The sequence below is a fragment of the Alligator sinensis genome, unplaced genomic scaffold (assembly GCF_000455745.1).
Source record: "Alligator sinensis unplaced genomic scaffold, ASM45574v1 scaffold3_1, whole genome shotgun sequence".
Classification (NCBI taxonomy): Eukaryota; Metazoa; Chordata; order Crocodylia; family Alligatoridae; genus Alligator; species Alligator sinensis.
Genome location: NW_005842465.1, coordinates 412,861 through 430,966, shown reverse-complemented (window position 1 = coordinate 430,966; position 18,106 = coordinate 412,861). Strand labels below are relative to the sequence as shown.

The 18,106-nt window shown below is 50.8% G+C and overlaps 1 protein-coding gene across 1 annotated transcript in view; it reads left to right on the top strand.

The window, feature by feature from the left end:
* SERINC2 (serine incorporator 2) overlaps window positions 1-14,319 on the top strand; it is a 26,923-nt gene extending 12,604 nt beyond the window's left edge. The window contains exons 2-10 of the mRNA XM_006030833.3: window positions 2,347-2,508; window positions 3,989-4,176; window positions 5,196-5,275; window positions 7,470-7,607; window positions 8,149-8,318; window positions 9,998-10,088; window positions 10,912-11,047; window positions 11,776-11,988; window positions 13,662-14,319. Of these exons, the coding sequence (XP_006030895.1) occupies window positions 2,473-2,508; window positions 3,989-4,176; window positions 5,196-5,275; window positions 7,470-7,607; window positions 8,149-8,318; window positions 9,998-10,088; window positions 10,912-11,047; window positions 11,776-11,988; window positions 13,662-13,800 (1,191 nt within the window). The 5' untranslated portion in view covers window positions 2,347-2,472 and the 3' untranslated portion in view covers window positions 13,801-14,319. The remainder of the gene's footprint in view (window positions 1-2,346; window positions 2,509-3,988; window positions 4,177-5,195; window positions 5,276-7,469; window positions 7,608-8,148; window positions 8,319-9,997; window positions 10,089-10,911; window positions 11,048-11,775; window positions 11,989-13,661) is intronic.
* The last annotated feature ends 3,787 nt before the right edge of the window (window positions 14,320-18,106 follow it).

Genomic DNA, 18,106 nt, shown 5'->3' with positions numbered 1-18,106 from the left:
TTCCCCCCAGCCCTCCTTTTTCTCTTTTCAAGCTATACCCACCATCAGGAGTGGGGGAGATGAGGATTTCCATGTCTAGAGACATTCTCACGTAGGCTCTGCAATTCCAGCACGTAGACTTTACTCAGCCTTTGGCCAGGGGCTGTCTGTAATGGAGAGCAAAACAAACAGGCATTTTGAGGGAGTAGAGGGAAAAAATATGTCCCTGTCTCTTCTTGGCTGTGGAATAGGTACCTAGCTGCCCCGCTACTGCTGCTACAGCCCATGTGGAGCCAGCTAAACTGTCCAGCTGTTAACAAAATCCCCATTGCTGCTGGGACCCTGGGAGTCCAGAGCAGATGGGACTAGGATGGCACTTGAAACCTAAATTTTCCAAAATTAAGAAAGCAAGTGGTGGTGAGACCAGTTGGATGAAACACACATCTGGGATGCAGAGAAGCTGGACTTGTGCTTCTGGTTGGGCCACTGGCCCAAGGAGGGATCTTAAACATACTGTTTCAGCATCACGTTTCCCATCTATAAAAAGGGGCTAATGATACTGACCTTGTATAGTTAAGATGTGGTGGGAAACTGCTTTCCTATCACAGGAGTATTTGAAGTTTCTGCTCTGCGCTGGCATGCAAAGTCCACCCTGAAGACTTCTGACTTCCAACTGACAAAAAAGACATCTCAGTCTAGGCCAGTGCTTCATTTTGATTGTAAATGAAGTTGAATTTCAAAGCAGTCATTTTGGACTGAAAAGCGGAACTATTTTCCATGTTTTTTGAAGCTGTTGAAATTCAGGGGAATGGATCCTGTTTCAGGAACAGTTCTGGTTTGAACTGGCTTTTTTTGTGAAAAAGATATTTAATTAAAATTCTTGCTAGGGGGGCACCGATAGAGATTTCTTGGGCTGATACTGATGGCCAATTTTTGAAGAGCCATATCGGCTGATACCGATCTGATTCCGATATGCAGCCAGATAGCTTGCAGACCGGCATCAGGCTGGTAAGTCTGTTGTAGGGGAAGGGGTGGGGGGGTGTCCCCCCGGATCTGTGCAGTGCAGGGTGGGCTGCCACTGCAGGCTGGAGCTGGGGCTGCGCCCCGGATCTTGGCAGGGCGGGGGGGCCTGCCACTGCAGGCTGGAGCTGGGGCTGCGTCAGGCTCTTCCTGGCAAGGGGCTGGGCCAGGTTGTGCTCAGGGCGGGTGGCAGCAGCATTGGGAAGGGCAATATGGGTAGGGGGGGGCTGCAGCCACCCCAAAACTCACCGTAGCTCCCCCATAACCCACTCCCATTGCCACCACTGCCCACCCTGAGCGCAGCCCAGCCCAGCCCCCACCTCTGCCGGGAAGAACTCAGTGCAGCTCTGGCCCCAGCCCCAGCAGTAGCTCGTCCTGCCCCACGCAGATCTGGGGGCACACACCTGCTATGCCCTCCTGGGGTGCACACAGCAGTGGGAGCTGCCTCCCACCAGATGAGCCACTCGCTGCTTCATCCCATGCCCCACCCCAGCTGTGCAGCACCTGCCCCTACCCCACTTCTTCCCTCACCATGGGGGCCTTAAAATGCCCCCCACTCCTTCCCCCACAACAGATTTACCAGCCAGATGCTGCTCTCCAAGCTGCTGGGCTGCACTCCTGCCTGCGTGCATGCTGTGGCTGTGCACCTGCATGAGGCATTTATTGGCCACATTAGCCACATCAGGCAAAAAAAGCCGATTGCCGATACTGTCTATTTCACCCATATTGATGCCGATCCAGTATGGGACTGATGTACTGGTGCACCTCTAATTCCTGCCAGCTCTGGTTTCAAATTTTTAGCATAACTAGGGGTTGGGCAACCAAGGCGTGAGTCTTGGTTGCCCAAGACAAAGGTGGGAGGGTGCCAGAATGGAGACAGGAGGAAGACTCCCCTTGTCAGCCTCACCCCTCCCCTCCTCTGGGAGATACCACTGCTGTGAGCAAAACTGGCCCCATGCTGGTAAAAACACCAACCCCCATAGGTTACTGCATGCAGACAGCATGGTCGTTACACTCTGCCGGCTTTTAACCTTAGCTCCTGTAAGGTTTATTGGTGTGAGACCAGAGCCACAGACTCAGTCTAGAATACAAGCCCTGCTCATCAGCCAGTCCTTATCATAAACTGGATCTCTTAAAGTGTGTCTAAACTGTACCCCTTTCCCCTGTATGCTGGGGTCCTCAGGCTTTAGGTGTGGGGTGGAAGGGAGAAGCCCTCCCTTTCTAAGCAACCGGAAGCAGTACCTTTCTGAGGACAGTGGCTGGTGGGCCTTATGTGAAGAAGCAAGTTGCCAGTAACACTATCTCCCCGTTCTGTGCTGTCTGCTCAGTTCACTCTCTTTTCCCCAGGTGTCATGCCTATGTGGGTCAGCTCCCTGTCTCCTGTGTGGCTGCTGCCCTTCTGCGAGGAATTCTACCATCTCCCGCCTCATCTTCACTTTCTTCCTGTTCCTGGGCACACTGGTGTCCATCATCATGATAATACCCGGTGTGGAAAACCACTTGTACAAGGTAAATAACATCCACAGTGCTTTTCCCTTTCTGACGAAGGTGAGACCAGTGAGCAAAAGCGGAAGCAAAACACTGGGACTTGGGATGTTGGGGTCATTTACCAGGTGAAATGAGATTTAAATATTTGAACTCCCATACATTGAAAGAGAAATGTTAATATGTAGCACTAGTCAATAGGGCTGTGCAAAATGGCACTGTTCTGTTTTGCCTTCAATTTCGAGGGAACAGTGTTTCGTATCAAATTTCATTTCAATTAGAAACAGCTGTTCCATGTTGCTTCTTTTAAACAGTGAGGCTGTTTCGATGTTTCAATCAGCCAGGGACAGGGAGTCAGGCCAGCTGGGCTGATTTTCCATCCCCAGTGCTAGATCAGGCAGGGGATGGTCACGCTGGGGAGGAGAACTTAGCCCAACTGGGCTAGCTGGGCTGATTTCCATTCCCCAGCCCGATCTAGCCCGTGCTAGTTGAACGGTGACTGTAACTGATGAGTCCATCATATCTATTAAGGAGTTGCTTCAATGGTTGATTGCCCTACCCATTAAAAATGTGCTATGCAGCTACCCTGCTGCTAGATATTCATAGATTCATAGATGTTAGGGTTGGAAGGGACCTCAATAGATCATCGAGTCCGACCCCGTGCATAGGCAGGAAAGGGTGCTGGGTCTAGATGACCCCAGCTAGATGCATATCCAACCTCCTCTTGAAGACCCCCAGGGTAGGCGAGAGCACCACCTCCCTTGGGAGCCCGTTCCAGACCTTGGCCACTCTAACTGTGAAGAAATTCTTCCTAATGTCCAGTCTAAATGTGGTCACTCCATCTTCAGACTGAGGCTCACAGCTGGTCTGGAGGGAGATGGCCCTGCCAATCCTTGGTTTATGGACTCCCTCTACCTGCAGGGCTTTTGGCTGCAGGACTGCAGTTCTTGCCAGGAAGGTATCCTTAGAATGTTTTGCTCCCAAAGAGCAACTGCGATGCATTTTGCAATCTCTCTCGCTGTCTTGCAGTAGGTCTCAACAAAGATGGGGCTGAGCATGTCTTGCCCACCAGAATTTGTGGGCAGGCTCCAGAGCCTTGAAGCTGCTTCAGGTTTGTCTCAAGTGCCCACTCGGTCTCTGATGTGCCTGAGGGTGGGCAGTGACCATGGGTGAGCCCGGAGCAGCTTCAGTGGTGAACTTTGGGGTCTGGAGTGCATCACTAGTCAGGACATCTTCTATCCCATCCTTATCAGGGTCTGCAGTGGCACAGACAAGCCCTTAAGCTCTAGTCTAGGATACAATTTCTTTGCCTAACCTTGTTGAGCACTAAAAGCTCCTGCACTGCAGCTCTGCTTCCATTATTACACTTGGTCTCTTGTGTCTGTTTAGATTGTGGATACAGCAGGGTATTGCCTGGCTCAAGCTCTCTGGATGCACAGTGGTTCTCTGCAGGGCCCTGCTGGCTCTAAGGCTCACTGAATCCTTTTCTCTCTCGTTACAACAGCTTCCTGGCTTCTGTAAAGGAGGCAGCCAGATCCTGGGTGTTGAAGGCCATGTCAATTGCAACTCCTTCCTGGGTCATAAATCTGTGTATCGCATGGGCTTTGCCATGGCTGCTTTCTTCTTCCTGTTTGCCTTGATCATGATATGCGTGAGGAGCAGCAAGGATCCGAGAGCAGCCATTCAAAACGGGTGAGGCTCCTGGAAATTGTCGTGTCTTGCAAGTGTTAATCCCTCCATCCAAAGTACCACATCTGTGAAATGCCCTAGCAAGTTGGTGATACTACCACTACTTGAAAAGAAAAACACTTAAAAAACACCTGGTGTGTGTTATATTGTTGATGCCCTGCAGAGCAGACACCTACTGGCCAGTTTCAGTTTGGGTCTTGTCAGTTTTGAGGCCAGGGAGACCGATTTCCAATCCTCTTTTGGTTAAACCTGGCAACAGAGCCTGGCCCAGCTATTCTACAGTGGAAGTGATTAGGGTTTACTTTGGGTTTAGCATAGTTTTTTTCTCATGCAGTAACTTTTGGTTGAGCTTCAGTTTCTCATCTTGGCAGCTGCTGCTGCATGAATGAGGTCTAATAATAGCAGTTAGGTGGAATTTCTTTCCAAATAAAATGCCTTCAATTCTGGCCCTAGGCAACCTGCTGCTATTGTGGGTAGAAACAGTCAATGTTGTTGGGTAATAGCCTCCTGCTGCTAGTTCTTGTTCACTTGAAAGTAGAAGCCATTGATCTGTGACTGCTTTATTAAATAAAAATCTGACTGAAGCTTTAATTAGGTTCTCTGATGGATGTTGGTGCAAGAAAGTGACAGTTTTGCGCTCAGTTTAAGAGCTGTATCATTACTGGCCTCTGGAAAGTCGGGGGCAGAACATCTTGCTATAAAAGCAGACTTTCATTTATTATTTTTTTAAGGGAACTGTTTTTGCGACTGGAGAGAAGGGGGGAGGAGGGATGTTATTTTTAACTCTAGCCAGGGCAGCCGCCCTAGACTGTGAGATTCCATGTGCTATAAATGGGAGTCCATTGAGTGGTGCTAAGTGTGTGTTTTTCCTCTCTGACTTCATGCCAGGGGGCATGAGTGGTCCCTGGATGGCATGTCCTTGCGGGGGAGGAGAGGGTAGCACTTTATCTCAGTGGATCTGGACAGCATGCTGTCCTTCCTAGCTCTCACAGTTATTTCTTGCTGCTTGTCTTTGCATTCAGGTTCTGGTTTTTCAAGTTCCTGATTTTGATTGGCATCACCGTGGGTGCTTTCTATATTCCTGATGGCTCCTTCACATCAGGTAAACCTGCATACACACATAGATATGTAATAGTACTCGCCAGCAAGTTACCTTTCATATGGCCATTCAGGTTGTGCTAATGGGCTGCTTCTGCTGTTAGTTGAAGAGAATAGCAGGATATTTTCAATGACGGTCTCTCACTTGTGGAACCTCTTCTTTTGGCAGTCTGCTTGTATCCCATTTTAGCTAGCCTGAAGCTTTGGTGAAATGCTTGTGCATTCAGGCTTTACACTGGGATTGGGGTGCCCAGGGACAGATGGGAGGACCATTTCTCTAACCTGGGCAACTTGAGGTTTTATATTTGCCCCCTGACGCTGCCTCCTGTTCTGGCTGAACCCGTGGTGTTTGTGCTGGTCCACATTAGGCTAGCTTTTACTATTAATTAGTTTGAGCCTTCACAAATTTGTGCACTGCTTTGTCAGGACACATCCCAAATACATTTGGCTCTCTGCTTCGTGTATGTACAGTGCCTGATATAATATGCTCCTGAGCTTTGGAGGGGCTACAGCTACACAAATAGCTAGAGGTGCACTGATAGAGATTTTTTGGGCTAATACCGATGGCTGATTTTTAATGAGCCATATCCATCAATACTGATAGAATTGCCTGTAGCCCCGCAGCTTGGAGAGCAGCATCGGGTTGGTAAGTCTGTTGTGGGGGAAGGGGTGGGGGGAGGAAGGGTGTGGGGGGGCAGATCAAGGCCCCCACGCTGAGGGATGGAGTGGGGCTGGGGCTGATGATAGGGCACAGGAAGGCGGGGTGGGTTGCAGGATGGAGCTGTGAGTGGCTCATCTGGGGGGGCGTGGCTCCCACTCCCACACTCTGGGAGGCCATGTAGGGCATATGCCCCTGGATCTGCGTGCGGGGCAAGGGCGGACAACAGCTGTGGGCTGGGGCTGGAGGAGCACCAAACTCTTCCCATTGTGGGGCTGGGTCGGGACTGTGCTTGGGGTGGGCAGTGGTGGCGCTGAGAGGTTGGCTATGGGGGAGGGTCTATAGCCACCCCAAAATTCACTGTAGCCCCTCCAGCCCCCTCCCAGCACCTGCCCTGAGAGCAACCCTGGCCCAGCCTCCTTGCCGGGAAGAGCCCAGCCCCACCCTGCAGTGGTAGCCTGCCCTCACCCCATTTGCAGATTTGGGGGGCACCCCCCCATGCCCTCCTGGGTTGTGTGTAGCAGCGGAAGCCACCATCCCCTGTGCTCCCTGAATGAGCCACTTGCAGCTCCATCCCTGGCTATGCAGTGCCTGCCCCTGCCTCAGCCCCACCACCAGCCACAACCCTGCTCCCTCTCTCATCGTGGGGGGCTTGATCTGCCCCCCCACACCTTCCCCCACAACCAACTTACCAGCCCCATGCTGCTTTCCACGCTGCCAAGCTATGCTCCTGGCCGCCTGCCTGCTGCCCTGTGGCTGCGTGCATGCATGGGGTATTTATTGGCCACATTATCAGCTACATCAGCCAAAAAAAGCCGTTTGCTAATATTGTCAATCTTCCTTATATCGGTGCCGATCTGATATGGGACCGATGTACCAGTGCACCTCTAAAAATAACAATTGTATTTTCAACTGAGCTGGGGGAGGACCCAGGAACACCTGGAGAGTGTCTGAACTAGCCTTGTCGAATGCGTTACCTACCTTGAGCCAAACAGCAGCAGAGGGATAAGGGCTTCCAGGACAGCAGAGCTCTTGGAGGGGCCAGCTGTGGGTTACTGGGACCATGCAGCTGGGGAAGGGGCTTGAGAAGACAGAAGTTGGAGTAATGACTTGGATGAATCTTGATGCTTGTTTCCGCATGGGTCAGGAAAAGCCACTTCCCTTTTTAAATGCATTCCTTTTTTTAATGCAAATTATCTCTCAGGTATAGACCAGCCCTTTACATTAGCTTCAGCTAATGGGTCTCTCCCTTGTCCCAGAGGACAGAGCTAAATTCCAGTGTGCAGTCATGAGAGCTAATTCCCCTGCCAAGATCATTTTGGCAGTATGCACTATGGCACGTTGGCTCTAAAGCACTGCATCACTCATGTGCTGAGATGGTATCCCACTGCCTCAATGCTCAAGCAGAGGAGCTGCCAAGAAGAAGCCTCTTTCTTTGGTTCCATCTCCAATGGACTCATTATTCATAAAGTTAGACATTTCTTTGGTGCTAATTAGTTTTTTTACTTCTTGGTATTTTTGTTTCCCCATCCCAATCCAGTGTGGTTCTACTTTGGTGTGGTGGGCTCCTTCTTCTTCATTCTCATCCAGCTCATCCTTCTGATTGACTTTGCCCACTCCTGGAGTCAGATCTGGCTTCGCAATGCAGATGAAGGCAATGCCAAAGGCTGGTACGCAGGTCTGTACAGAGTGATGCTGTGAGTCTTTAGAAGTCTTTCTCCTTTGGAACGGGGTGCGCTGGGTGGCGGGGAGACACTGACATGGCCCCAGCAGCCTAAATTGATCCAGCTTGAAAAACCTTCTTTTTTCATATGACAAAACCCGTCTCCGTATCTTTATCTTTGTGGACGTTAGCATTTTCGTTGTTTCAGGAGTTCTTGACCATCAGAGACGTTACCAGGGATTGCTACGTGCAAGTGGCTTTTGTCAATCCCCCTGAAAGAGCTGGGAAGTTTGAGATGCTCTGTCTGCCAAGGACACCCTGCTGGTGCCTCCTGTTTTCCTCATGTTAATGCTTCTTTCCCCTATATTTGTGGGGTGAAAGAAAATGGCCAAGTGCCTACAGACAGGTTGCAGCATAGGCAGTGTGTTTGCTCTGCGATCCCTGCCCCTCTGGGGCTCTAAAAGTAGTTGACAGTAAAGTTGGGGGGTAACAGAGCCCCACAAGTGCTCCCCTTCCCCTTTGTGTTACTCAGTCCTCTCTGCTCTGTCCTCTCCAGGCCTTTTCTTCGTCACCTTCATCTTCTATGCAGCATCCATCACGGCTGTGGTGCTGCTGTATGTCTACTACACCAAGCATGATGGCTGCACAGAGAACAAGGTGCTGATCAGTCTCAACCTCATCTTCTGTGTGATCATCTCTGTGGTGTCCATCCTGCCCAAAATCCAGGTGAGGAGGGAGGTGGCATGCTCCTAGGCCTCTGCTACTGCCTGTGCTGCTTCACTCCCCCTTTGGAGCACATGTGCCATCTGGTGATTAAATCAAGAAGTGCAGCTGGCCAGCAGGCAGGTTGATACGTAACAGCGTGCCCACTTTAGAAAGGCAGCAAGTTATTAAAACTGAGATCAGCCCAGTCTGGTTTCCTTTAAACAAGTCCCTTGTCTGAAATCAGGATGTCCCATGGTGGCTGAACCTGGGCTTGGATAACACAACCTCTGGCTTAGCTCTGGAGAGAGAACCTGATTTCTGCTAATGGAGCCAGCTTGTTGTATAAGGCAAAGCCTGATGAGCTAAACTGCTCTGTTTTTGTTGAGCTAGCTGCAGTTTTGTTGAGCTAGCTGTCTGCTGCAGTACGGGGTCAATGCAGCATGCTCAGAAGCCTGTTTTGTGCTATGGAGTCAGCTCCCTTAATTACTTTGCCCTGCTGGCTTGCATCTAGCCCCAGCCAGACTCTGCAGGGGTAGCAACCAGGCTGCTTGTCTGACTTTTCAACCAGAGTGAATAGCTGAGCAGTGAGCTGAGGCAGATTGGATGCTCCCTGCCTGCACGTGGCCTTGTACAGGTCTGCAGAGGGTGACAGGTTCCTATCACCCAGCCCAAGTCTGTGGCAGAGCTCTGATCTCAATGGCATTACCTCTGATGTGTGAGGTGAGGGGTGCTGTTGTCTGAGATGAAGAGTTTTGAGTTAACGGGTCAGCAGGGAGTACCTCTTATTCCTGTTCAGCAGCTTGGACAAGGAGGTAGAGAGCAGGGAGCCCCTCCCACAAATGTTGGCAGCTTTGTACGATGGGAAACTGCTGTAAGCTGACCCCAATTGCTTTTATACAACTGCACTTTCGTGTAGCGTCCTGGAGTGCTCAGGTCACACTGATTTGGGGCATCTCCAGCTGTTCAGCATTCCATGGTTCAGGGAACCACAGGATGGCCAGGGACCTACAGCAACATTGTTTAGTCCTCTCACTAACCCAGCATGGAGCTTCCTGCCCTGACATACCACTGATGCCAACAGCTGGGAGGATCCATAGAAAGATTGGTTATGTGGATGGATCATGAGCATATTGATGGTTGTACCATATGATAGTTCCATCCCTTATCTACTTCCCTGAGGATTTAGGCTATAGGTGAGCAGCTAACTGCTTGGGGGTCAAGAAGAGACATGCCTACAAAATAGGTTACCCCATTGCTGCTTATTGCAGGGTCACTAGTGCCTTCCTCTGAGGAATCTGGCCCTCGTCATTGTCCCAGATGGGAGACTGGGTTGGATGTATCACAGCTCTGATCCAGTGTAATGATTCCTGCATTGAAAAACAAAGCTTGACATCCCACGCAGATTTGAGCTGCTATTATCTCTTTCTCACAAACCCCTGCATCTGTGGGGCAGGTGCCAGCCCAGCTGCTTGGGGCCCATTGGGCAGAGCTATGCCAGCCTGGCTGTGCCTGGTGGCACTCAGCAGCACTACATGGCAGCAGGATGCTCTTTCCTCCTGGATTGCCTCGGCTGTCACATTGCTGCTGACTGACCTGCTCACACAATACCAGTACAGATGCTAGTGCTGCCTGCTTTTCTGTGCCATGCAGCTGGTTGTACAGGGTATATATCCCTAATGACCCCCTTTTCCTCTCTGCAGAATGCTCAGCCACACTCAGGCCTGCTGCAGGCTTCCCTCATCACACTCTACACCATGTTCATCACCTGGTCGGCTCTGGCCAATGTGCCAAGTAAGTGAAACTGGTCCCGAGGGCCTCTGGCTGATATCCCAAGTAAACAGTACTAATCCTAGCCTCAGACTTGTCAGAGCAAGGTGCTCAGCCAACCTGCTTGGCTGGGCATGGGTGTTGGGAGTGGTAGCACTGGCAAGAATGGGCGATTGGCCTGTGCAGGTTGCTGGGGGTCTTGGTGTCGTGTCCCCCCCCCAAAATGTAGCAGGGTTGGCACAAGTTTTTTCTTGGCTTCCTCTTCCCTGGTCGTTTCCCACCCCCAGCATCTACAGGGTCTCCTACATGTCTGGCTTTCACTTGCATTAGTTAACTTAAATGCTTCCTGCTCCTCACTGTGCCCACTGCAGCTGGTTACAGATGAGAGCTCAAGCCAGAAAGATCCATGAAGAGCAGCCTCTTCTCTCTGATCCTTAGGATTCCTGTGGTCTCTGGGCTGTAACTGCAGGTCCTGCTTTCCCTCGTTTCTGGGCATCAGGTCCAGTTTGGACCATTGTGCCAGCCCATAGTGCTCATGTGGTGGGTCAGTGACCTGAGGCTTGCTCCACTAGCATGAAGAGGGGAGCAACTTTGGAGGCCTGATGGGAGGAGTGGGGGGAAATCCTCTGCACTAAAGGCATGTGTTGTCAAGTTGCCCTTGGGGGCAGGTCCCCATGTGAAGTGACATTGGATTGGCCCTGGGACTTCTGCAGTGTTGGGGGAAGGCAGGGGCAGAAGGGTGGAGTGCTCTGGGCCATGAAAGTCATGTTGTATGAAAAGAGGCCTTGGGTCTGAGCAGTTGGAAAGGTTCTGACTTTTTATATTGTTATCTTGAAATCTGTTACAGACAAATCCTGTAACCCCACCCTCCTGGTCAGGAACAGCACGGCCACCCCAGTGGCTGAGGGGCATGTGACCATGTGGTGGGATGCCCCGAGCATTGTGGGATTGGTCATCTTTGTTCTGTGCACGCTCTTTATCAGGTGAGGATTCAGGGTGCTTCTGCCACGTCTGACTGGAATCTTTATCCATCACTGTCATATTCAGTCTTTTGTAGCCCAAGCTCACATGAGGGCTGATAGCAGCCCTTGCCTCTCACCTCGCACATGGTGCCCCTTCTGGGGGTGGGGCAGGGATGAATGAAACAATTGCAGCAAGTTAAAAGGAGATGGGGGACTTTCTCTGCATCAGTTCCACCCAAGTGCCTGTCCACGTGTCCATGCTAGCCACAGTAAGTGAAAGCTCAGCTGCGGTAGCTTAACTCTGTTTCGCTGACTGCTAAAGTACTGCTGCCCAGCTTTCACTTGCCGCAGGGAGGGCAGGCACACAAGCACTTGCCACAGTGCAGCTAGCACACAGTAAAGCTTCACACCCTTTTAATTTGCTGCGATTTTCCTCTCTTGTCTGTACTGCAATGTATGATAAAAGGCTGCGAATTTCTGTGAAGGGTCATGCTGCCAAAAACACTTGCTGTCAGGGGCTAGAAACAGCCCTGTAGCCAGGAGGGCATGGAAGGGACAGGTCAGATGGAACCAAGGGCTGAATCTGGCCTGCAGTGGACCTTAGCTGATGTTCCCATTCAAATAGCGAGCCAGAGCGGCAGCCTGGCAGGAGGGTAACTTGTCTACGTGTTGGATTAGGTGTAGTATTTACACAGAGCTTGCCAGCTTGTCTGCCCTGCATTCAACCCATCTCCCACATCTGCTCCCAGCATTCGCTCCTCGGACCACGCCCAAGTGAATAAAATGATGCTGACTGAGGAAGGCCCAGGAGCAGCGGGCAGCGGAGGGGCAAGCCTGGAAGATGGTGTGCACCGGGCCTATGACAATGAGCAGGACAGTGTGTCCTACAATTACAGCTTCTTCCACCTCTGCCTTGTCCTGGCCTCCCTCTACATCATGATGACACTCACAAACTGGTACAGGTGCGTGCTCCTTCAGTGTCTTTGTGTCCTGGGAGTGACATGTCAGTGGGTAGGACCCTGGTATAGGAGTGAGGATACTGGGATTCAACTCCCAGCTCAAGGTGATCCAAGAAAAGTAACTTGGTACCTAATGAGTTTGCATCTGGGCCAAGCTGTAGCTGTCGTGTCCCAGACTGAGTTAGTGACCTGCTTCTGGTGAGGTTAGCCCATAGTTGTCTGGGATGGAGGAGCTGAGGCACAATTAGACAAGGGACCCATCCATCTGTCAAAGATGGCTAAGCAGCAGCCTCCCTTCATTAAAAGCTTTGCTTTTGGTGGAATAAAAAGCACTGCCCGCCCCTCAGGCATGTGAAGACAGTGCTGACTCCAATGCAGAAGCCACCACTCTCTGTCTAACCTGGGAAGGGGTCCCTGAAGTTGAAATTCCCCCAGAGAGCAGAGCAGCATAGGGCCCTTGGTGCTGGAGGAGGCTGTGAATGGTTCACAGACCTGCTGCTGCTGCTCTTCTGGGGTGAATTTGCCCCTGGTTGCCTACAGCACTGTTTTGCCGGGAGAAAAGCCTGAGGTTGCTTGGCTTTCCCCACCCTGTCCCTGCAGCTCTATCCAGCAAAGCTGACAGTGCAGAGCCTGGTAGGAGATGGGGCTGGGTCTCTGCAGTTAGCAGACATTTTGGCCTGGTTATGATTGACAGCTTGACTAAGCAAAGCACCTTGGTCATACCAGTTTCCCCAGCCCCTTCATTGTGTTGCTCTGAATATGGTGGCTACAAGCTGGGCAGCAGAACTGGCTGGGGCACATGGTCAGTGGCAGACTCCTGGACTCGCCTGCTGCTTTACTGCTGGTAATGAAGTTGCCTAGGTAACCAGTGCAGAGCAGCAGCCGCAGCAGCATCCGAGCAGACTGGATCCGTGGAGGTGTCCTCAGCTGAACTCTGCTAAGCCTGTGCCGGGGGAGCTTGCAGAGGAGCTTAATGTCTGCTGAAAGGCAGGGGAAGAGCTGGGGGTGGTAATGCAGGATCCAGTTACAAGTTAGGACGATCTGGCCATTAGAGCCTCCCCCCATTCCTTCCAGAGCTCTGTATTCCTGCTCATTCCACCTGCCCCTCCTTTCTCCCATTTGCTATTTATATAGCACTGGTTGCTCTAGTGACAGCGCTCTGTTACCCTTCACCTGCTCTGACAGTGCCGGGCAGTGACTTTGCCTTCAGACCCCTGTGGTGCTGGTGCATGAGTCAAAGCAAGCTCCAGTTGTCCTTCAGCGCTCAGCAGGATCCAGCTTGCACTCTCCACAGAGCAGCACTCATTCTGCAAGGCAGACTGGGGGCAGACATTTCCCCTCCTCAGGCCACTGGGACGTGGAGCTGGCCTGTGCAGTGAGGAGTGATCTCTTCCGACAGAGACACTGGCGCTTGAGCACAAGTCACAGTTTAATTACAGGGATGCCTCAAAACTGGGACATGTAGAGAAGTAAACAGGATCCTTGCTTTGTTCCCAAATGACCTGGGCAATTAACTTATTCAGATGGATTCAGTGCTTAGCTGGTTAGAAATAAGGCATTTATGAAGCTGGGGGCAGTGAGGGGAATGAGCAGGAGTTCTTAGCTGGAAACACCCTGTGTAGTACATTGCAGTGACTCATTTGATCTGATTTTGGGTTTTCTGTTCGGTGTTGCAGGCCTGACGAGCATTTCCAGACTATGAGTAGTCCTTGGACTGCAGTGTGGGTAAAGATCTCTTCCAGCTGGGCCGGGCTCCTCCTCTACCTCTGGACTCTGGTAGCCCCCCTTGTACTGCCAGATCGAGACTTCAGCTGAAAAGGACTTTGCCTGTCGGACAGCTCAGCTACTTTTAGCTGGAGAACCATGCTGCCAAGGGATGACCCCCTGCTCCTGGCTTGTGGGGAGAGCAGGGCTGTGGTTCTCCCAAGCTATATGTTACCCTTTGACTCTCATTTTAGGACTGAGACCAGTTCCTCAGGATTTTGCCTTTCTGTTTCTTGTTGTTTTTAAAGGGAAAAAATGCCTCTCAGAGAAAGCCTGCCCTTTGTGGGTGAAGCCAGCTTCATACAGCACTGCTTCTACTGCAGTCTGTGTGCGCGTTGACTAGCATCCAGGCGTGGCCTCCATCCTTCTCATTCTGAGAAAGACAAGGTTGAACTGCCCTTGAGGAACTGTTTTTAAGGAGCTGCTCATGCATTTTTTGTTTTGACATGGGTTTCAGTCAAAAAAACCTGTGCTGCCTGGTGAGTGGTTTGAGACTCCTGCATGTCCCGTCTTGGCCCATGCCTACCTGTAGAACTAAGGATTAAATAAAGGGATAGAATTTAGTACTGGCTGGTGCCTGCTGAGCATTGGTCCTACTGTGTAATCAGCTGCTGCGGCAAATTAATATTCTGTATTCAGAGACTGGTTTTCAGTCCATTGTACCTTTTTACTGGGTTAGGAAGATGTGTTAGTGGTTGCAGCAGGGAAACATAGCGTTTGTCAAAGGGCTTCTCACCCCTGCCTTGCTGCTCAGTTGCATCAGTTACACCACCCAGGATGCTCCTACTGCAGTAAGTTCACTTGGCAGCTCCTCCAGCCCCACCCCTGTGTAACAGCAGCAGAAACTGCCAAGGCTCTAGTAGGCAGTGCTCAGCTCATTACAAGTGATGACCTTGTAGAACAAGAATGATACGTACAACACAGATTTTGCTTTGGGCGGGTCCCTGCTACAGCCACAGTTGTGATTGCACTTTATGGAGGCATACCTGCCCAAGCCAGCTTGAAGCTAGGTCAGGAGATTCCCTGTGAAAGTGGAGCTACATCAACACAGGGCTCAGCACACAGTGTAAAGTTAGCTGGAGCTTCAATCAATGCTGGGGCAGTTGGTCTGGGCTGAATTTAGCACTGTTGTCACTACATTGCTCAAAGGACCCATGTTAGCTTAGGTGTGTCTACACAAGCTGCACTCATGGCAGTATCTGTAGGGTAGAGTTAGCAAAAACTGAGCCAGCATCTAGGCCTGGCTGCAGCATAGGTAGGTGTATCACTTTGTAGGGTTTTGCCTACTCCACTGTTCACCTGATCCCTTAAAGCACCTGCATCACCCAAGTTATATGGGGGAACAGCAGGTAAAACATCATACCAGAAGTCCATCTCACTCCCCAGGAGCCCAGTTCTAGGACCAGCTTCCTGGACACAAGAGGTAGCTGGAATTCAAGTGGCTGGAAGTGCCTTAGGAACTGGAACTGCATGGGAGCCCTTTGCATCCAATCTGCTGCACCATGAAGAATCTTCCCCTGTCCTTTTCCATTTACCAGGATCTGAGCCTAAAAGCTTTTCCTGCATCATACAAGGACAGGTTTTCCTCAGGAGATTTGTGTGATTTGCCTTGCCAATAAAGTCTGGTTTGGAATTTGGACTTTTGGAGGATTCCTTTGTCCATCTATGATGGACTCCCAAAGTTGTTTATATGACACAGGCAGGCAGTGTTGGCACCATTGTAGCAGGTAGAGCATACTACACACCATCCCAACCCTGGACAACTTGCAGAGAAGCTCTGATGGATGCAGCTGAGTGTTATATAGGTGGACTAGGCTGGTTGCTGCAGTCTGAGTGCTTTAGGGAATGAATACATTCTCTGGAGGTCAGGGAAGGCAGCATGGTTCTTCACATGGGCTGCTCAGATTAGTGTCCTGGGCTCTGTTACTGCCCCTGCCCCCTGCATGGCCATGTGGCCTCAAGCAACTTGCCATGTGCCCCCATCAGAGGAAACGCGGCTGATGCTTGCTTTCCCTTTGCTATGATCTCCAGCAAAGAAAAGTGCTGCTTACAGGTGTGTGGTGCCATAGTTGGGAAGCTGCAAGGGGAATTACAGAAGGCAGCATGAGACTAAGCCTGGGAAATGGGAAGAACAGTTGGGAGTGTGTGGGCAGAAGGAGAAGAGGGTAGGGATGCACATGGGTCCTGGTTCTGCAGGATCTTTGACCACAGCCCCATTCAGAAGAGCAGAGTGTGTGTGTAGCTGTGCATGCCAGGGAATGATGCCCATGGAAAGGGCTCTGCTCTTTTTTTGTTTGCATGTTGGCCTTAGCCTGCTCTTACAACATCTTCAGTGTGTGTGGGCAGCAGGCACTTGTCCTTGAGAAGATCTTGGTCCTATTTCTGCCAGTGTTGAAAGCAAAGGAACACCCAGCTTCCCTCTCCTCCCACACACAGGTGACAGGAATCAAATCATAACTGGTGCGTGTGGATCCTGCCCTGAGGCTATAGCAGTGGGGGAATATTCAGAAGAAAAAAACCAAGTGAATGGTGCATAGTAGTACTTTTAACATCAGAGCCAGTCACTTTCTGTGGCCTGTGGAAGGGGTTCATGCAAACAGATCCTTTTCCATAATCTCAGTGCCCTGCATTTTGTCCTCTTTTATGCCAGTGTAAAATAGGTGTGACGTGCTATGCATACAAGCCAGGTGGTACTTTGTACCCACTGTGTATAATGAGTAACCTTGCTGCAGGCCTCACTCCTCATGCCCAGGCAGTCCATGTGAACACCTTGGGGCAGGATCATCCTGCACTGAAGCAGGAAGCTGCTTAGGAAATGGGTGTTGCCTCCTTTGAAGGTGCTTGCATCTGCAGTGCAGGGATGTGCTGCCAGCGAGTGAGACCCTTCTGTGGGCACTTTGCTAGGAAAAGAGTGCTCTGTTTCCAGTAGCCAAAGTTTCTAGCAGATGATTTCTTCTCCACTGGATACAGCTACTAGTGGGTTGGAGAGGCCAGGACACACTGTCTTGTTGCTTTTAGGTTGCTACTGAGTATTGCTCAGCTTAGATCACTGAGTCCATCAAGAGGGCTGGGAGATTTCATTTCCATTCATAAGCAGCTCTGGGTTTTTGTCTATTTCCTTCAGCATATGCAATACAAGACAAACCAGTGTTTGCTGGTTATGTCACTATTTCAGGGGCAGGCAATTATTTCAGGTGGAGGGCCGCTTACTGAGTTTTGGCAAGCCGTCGAGGGCTGCATGACAGGCAGCCAGGGGCAGATAAATATTCATTTTCTAAATTTTTTAGGGGCCCCGTGGGCTGGATAGGATGGCCTGGTGGGCCACATGTGGCCCGCGGGCCGCATCTTGCCCACCTCTGCACTAATTGCTGGTTATGTTCCTCTCCAGCACCAGCAGACACCAAGGCGAGAGACAGGTTCACTTTCCAGTGGATCTGTATTCACTGGCATGAGGCAGACATCCTTACCGTTTCATCAAGGACCATTCCCATGACTTCTAATTTGTACAGCGGTAGTGCTTGGAGCCCCTGGCCAAGAACAATGCCTTGCAGTATTGTGTGTGAGGACAGGGCAGCTCTCCGGAGAAGCTGTATGGCACAGGACATGTAGTACTGCTCAGGGAGCCAAAATAGCTGGGTTTTGGCATCCTCTCTGTGCCTCTCTTTCCCTTGATGTCTTTTGCCTGTCTGCTCCGTTTAGACGCAGGTGAACAAACAGCCTGCAGCACATGCTACAGGTGGCGTGTGTGGCACATGAGCCCTAAGCGTTCAGTAAAGATTGGTGCTAGAGTGTATGCTGCGGGGCTTGAGCCTCCAGCTACATGGAGCAGGAGTGGAGTGTGGGGACAGGTTGCTGTTTCAAGAAGAAGTGTCACTGCTGAGAGGTTAACCCTTCCCTGGCCCCACAATTTATAAGGCAAATTCGGTGCTTTTTGCCAATTTATATGGCAAATTCAGGGCAAATTCACTGGCTTCAAGGGGGTGGGGATCATTGCTAGCACTCAGAGAGGGTGCAGGGCTTAATTTGTGGCAGATCAGCCACCACTGGTTTAGACTGAGTAATGCAGAGCTGTGACTGTCCCTTATCACTTGTTTGAACTAACATTTAGCACCAAGGAGTCCCAATCTTGGTTGTGCCCTCCAGGCCCCACCACATTACCAATATTAAAGTAATATAAGAGCTCAGGATGGTGGTGTGTTACCACCACTAGAGAAGGCCTGCTGCCATCTGAGGGAGGGAAGGGATGTGGAGCTTGACTGGCAAATGGAAAAGAGCATGACTGTATGAGAAAACATTTCTAGAGGTGAAAGAGACTGTTCCAAAAGCTCTGTTTCCTTTTCATCAATCTATCAAAGTG